Source organism: Amphimedon queenslandica, unplaced genomic scaffold (genome assembly GCF_000090795.2).
Source record: "Amphimedon queenslandica unplaced genomic scaffold, v1.1 AMPQUscaffold_12740, whole genome shotgun sequence".
Lineage (NCBI taxonomy): Eukaryota > Metazoa > Porifera > Demospongiae > Haplosclerida > Niphatidae > Amphimedon > Amphimedon queenslandica.
Genome location: NW_003547024.1, coordinates 16,820 through 20,927, shown reverse-complemented (window position 1 = coordinate 20,927; position 4,108 = coordinate 16,820). Strand labels below are relative to the sequence as shown.

General features: G+C 31.7%; 1 protein-coding gene and 1 long non-coding RNA gene across 3 annotated transcripts in view; one reads left to right on the top strand and one right to left on the bottom strand.

The window, feature by feature from the left end:
• The first annotated feature begins 1,893 nt into the window (after positions 1 to 1,893).
• Positions 1,894 to 3,256, top strand: LOC109586935 (NACHT, LRR and PYD domains-containing protein 12-like). The gene is made up of 2 exons (XM_020003153.1): positions 1,894 to 1,923; positions 2,243 to 3,256. The coding sequence occupies exon 2, from the start codon at positions 2,440 to 2,442 to the stop codon at positions 2,854 to 2,856; it is 417 nt and encodes a 138-aa protein (XP_019858712.1). The 5' UTR covers positions 1,894 to 1,923; positions 2,243 to 2,439; the 3' UTR covers positions 2,857 to 3,256.
• A 76-nt stretch (positions 3,257 to 3,332) lies between these two features.
• The window catches only part of LOC109586936 (uncharacterized), a 4,234-nt gene continuing 3,458 nt past the window's right edge, over positions 3,333 to 4,108 (bottom strand). For both annotated transcript variants that reach the window (XR_002187304.1, XR_002187305.1), the window contains exon 4: positions 3,333 to 3,396. This is a non-coding gene — a long non-coding RNA (uncharacterized LOC109586936). The remainder of the gene's footprint in view (positions 3,397 to 4,108) is intronic.

Genomic DNA, 4,108 nt, shown 5'->3' with positions numbered 1-4,108 from the left:
GAGAAATACATCAAAGAATACAAAGCCATATTAAAAGAGTTTTGTCGTACAGTAAAGATTACTCTTTGCTTAAATGAAAAGTTTGAAGCTTTAGGAGCTAGTCCTTGTCTTCAATGTGAAACAGTTACATATGTCTTTGACTGGGAACCAGATGAACACATGCTACAAGATATCAAGCAAATCATTTCCAAGACGTCTGGTAAACTAGTGAAAATTAAATACATCAAGAAAGGAAACTCCATCGTTGTTACCTGCTCCTTCCCTCACTCTCTCACTGGAGCTCTCATTATTAAATTGAGTGAGAATCTTGAATTATTAATAAAGAATGGTCTAATGAAGCTTACTGTTGGATACTGCACAATATGGAAGAAACAAAAGATACAAGTATGTGTATATATACTGTCAGTAATTATCATTATAATACTGTATTATAAAGGAAATACAGGAACCACTGGAAGAGGAGGTAGAGGAGATAAAGGAACAACCTCATGATACAAAGGTATAATAATTTGTGTTTGGTTATTTTATTAAAATAACTTAATAGGAAGAGAGAGTAGCAAGACTGGAGGAGAAAGAAACAGAAGGAGCAACACCTCAATCAGTAATTAATCAAGGTATAATAATACATTAATGTAATGGTTGTTGACCAGTGTTATTAATTGATGGATATTGTTATATTTCAGATATACTATCAACTGACACAAGTGTGACAATAATTAATAGACAATTAATAAAAGAAATGAAAACAAACAAGCAATTAGAAGAAACACTAACAAGTAAGTATAATAAAACTTTATTAATTATAACTGAAATAATGTAGAAATGAGAGTAAAGGAAATTCAACAACTTCTGTCTTTACCAAGAAATACTAGTTCAGGTTAGAATTATTTAGTTATTTATTTATTTATTTGTCTATAGCATCATACAGAATCAGAAGAGGAATGAGAATGGAAATAGAACAATTGCAATTATTATTAACAAATAAAACTGGTACTGAATCATAATGTACTGTACAACATGATTTATTGGCAGAAGTAACATTTGGCAGATTTGCATGTTGAAAAAATTGGCGATTTTGTGCCACATATATCATTGAGTATGCTCAAATTGAAAGAAAATGGTGGATTTTATATTGGCAATTTCTTCATAAAACCGCCAATTGCCAATATTAATTCCTCGCCAATAATTCATCTTGTAACAGTATGTGTTAGTGTATTATAATTATACTATGATTGGTTTACTGGATCAGAATGAATCATTAATAGATATTAAGAAAGAAATAGCTGAACTACAAGAACAGATATCAGTAATGAGTGTAAATATACTAAATAAAAGAGAAGAGAATGAAGAATATAGAGATGTAATAAAAGGTACAGTATAGTTATTATTTATTGACAATTATTTATTTATTAATCAGAGTGGAGGGAACAACTTACATTGACTTCATCAGCTGCAAAAGAAACTGAAACTGTTCAGTTGACAGATGAAGATGATGATAAAAGTATGTTTCATTATTTCTGATTGATATATTGTATCACTGGTATATAGTGAATAAACCAATAGCAGAATCTGTTTTTATTGCTCGTTATGACTATCATGCAACATGGAGTAATGGTATATCATTCAGTGAGAGAGAGCAGCTGGAGATATATGAGAAGGAGAATAGTTTTTGGTGGAAAGGAAAATCCTTGGTGTCTGGTGATGAGGGACTCATTCCTAGTAGTTGTGTTTACTCAATGTTGGAGTTACTTCAATTGTTAGAGTTTATACTGTCAGTGGAAGAAGTGTCCCTTCCTATTGTACAGAAGATAAGGAATGATTCATTTAGTAATGATGAGAAAGCTTCTTTTTTCTTGGAGACTATTAATGATGATCCTATTATGATATCTGCACTGAGACAAGACAAGGAACAACATGATAAAGGTAATAATTATATTTGTGATTATTGTGACAGTCAGTATAATTATTCATGAGAATGTACATGTAATGTCATGTGTACATGCATACTTAGGGATTGTGTATAAAATTAATTCACTAATTTTACTTCAAATTTTATTCTGTACATACTTAATACATTATAACAAACCCACACATTCACATAATACAGTCAGTCAGTGACAACTACTAGCTGTGTCTGTATTTGTTCATGCAAGTTGTGTGTGTTTGTATATACACATGATGTGAATATGTGTATTATTATGTACATACATGTATATAAGTATAATCCTTTGGTTTACATTAGGAGTCACTGGGAGAGTGAACTGGGGCAGAGACTGGGTATTCTTTACCTCTCCATCTCCAGTTCAGTGTAATGAAGCGATTTGTAATATTAATAATAATCATAAGAACATTGAATTCCACCACTCATCTACTAATAGTACACTATCTCTACTATCATCAACTAAACTGCATACACTAAACCTGAGGAGACTTGAGATAATGTACACTCCATTAACTAATGATTGTATCCAGTACTTGTGTATACTACTAACTAATAAAACAATACAAGAACTAGAAATCAGTCTTCACTCCATTAGTGATAGAGGAATTACTAATATCTGTCAAGCACTTGAACACAACTCTACGCTTACCTCATTAGATCTTTCTTATAATCCTCTCATCACTTCTACTAGTGGACAGGCTCTTTCTCACCTCCTCCTCAATAACTCATCACTAGTTGAACTGAATCTAAGTTATACTTCATTGTCTACTGAGTCAATACTACTCATCCTCCAGTTTCTAATGGACAATAAGAAGATAAGGACACTCAGGCTAGACAAGCAATATGAAGAGACTTGTATTAATACTTATCCTAACTATCACCTCATACAAGACAGAGTAGACTGGGTGGACTAATCCGCACTCGTCATGTAAACTTGATACAACAATTATTATACCAAGTCAGTTCATCTTCACCAATAAGCAACCAATCAGAATACACTACTTTACATGATAAAAGGTGGACCAGTGACACATTATATTATCATAAATCTAACACATGAACATCTCTTGATCTCTCATCAATCTCTCTCTCTCCTTCTCCAGTATATACTGTACATTCCTTCTCTTACTGACACACACTCATGGCACTGTCTCTCTCTTTGTTGTCATCATTTCTTTCTATTTCCCTCTCCTTTATTTCTATCTCTCCCTCACCTTTAATAACTTTTCTCTAGCTGACCTTCCTCTGTTTCAGCAAGTCAGTCTTGTTTCCATTCTCAATATATTTCTCTCAAAAAGTAGCAGATAAAAAGAAGGAAAAAGACAAAGGAAAAATATAGCATAATAATAATAATAATATAATTTTTAATAAAAATGTTTATAAAAGAGATGATAAAAATATTAAAATATGTCCGCACAGTTCAACCAGTACACCAGAATCCTGAGAATGACCAGCTGGAGAAAGAGAGAGAGGAAATGACAAATTATAATATACACACATACCATATAAGGATGTACAATATTATCAATATATTGATCATCAAGAGGACATATTGTCATACTGATAGTATTAATTATTGTATCAGCAATACTGAATATTAATTATTCACAACACAAAGCATTACTTAACAACAAGAAGCCTATTTTATAAAATAACCTGTCAATTTTCCTAGTTTTCTGTAATCAAAATCAGCTCAAACTTTCTACAGAGCATGAGGACATCAAAATACATCAGAAAATGTAATAAAAATTTGAGATGATTTTGAAGCTATTTTTTGGAAAAAAGCATGGGCTATATTATATACATGCATATGGTATTTTAGCGATTGATAATTTGCAAGTGAAGTCATCAAGTAATGCACTTGTACACAAATATAAAAACTGCCAACTACATTTTACAGTAAAAATGAACATGTATACATGCTTATAATTGTGGTTAATTAACTGAAATTAATTAATAAAAGGTGTTGTTGGATGTGGCTAGTAAAAAAATTAGTTAAAAAGTAATTATAAAAATCATGTAATGTTGCCCACCACCACTGAGATTGGCATCCAAAAAATGGTAACAACAATCACTAGATCCAGTCAAGTTCCTTAACCATATCTAGCACAGCAACAAAAACAGCAGCTACTGAAGCCACTACTTCTGCTGAGAGAGACAATGTCG

What these genes read in the sequence shown, in the direction of transcription:
- LOC109586935 (XM_020003153.1), top strand. Translation starts at nt 2,440, where the DNA reads ATGTACACTCCATTAACTAATGATTGTATCCAGTACTTGTGTATACTA.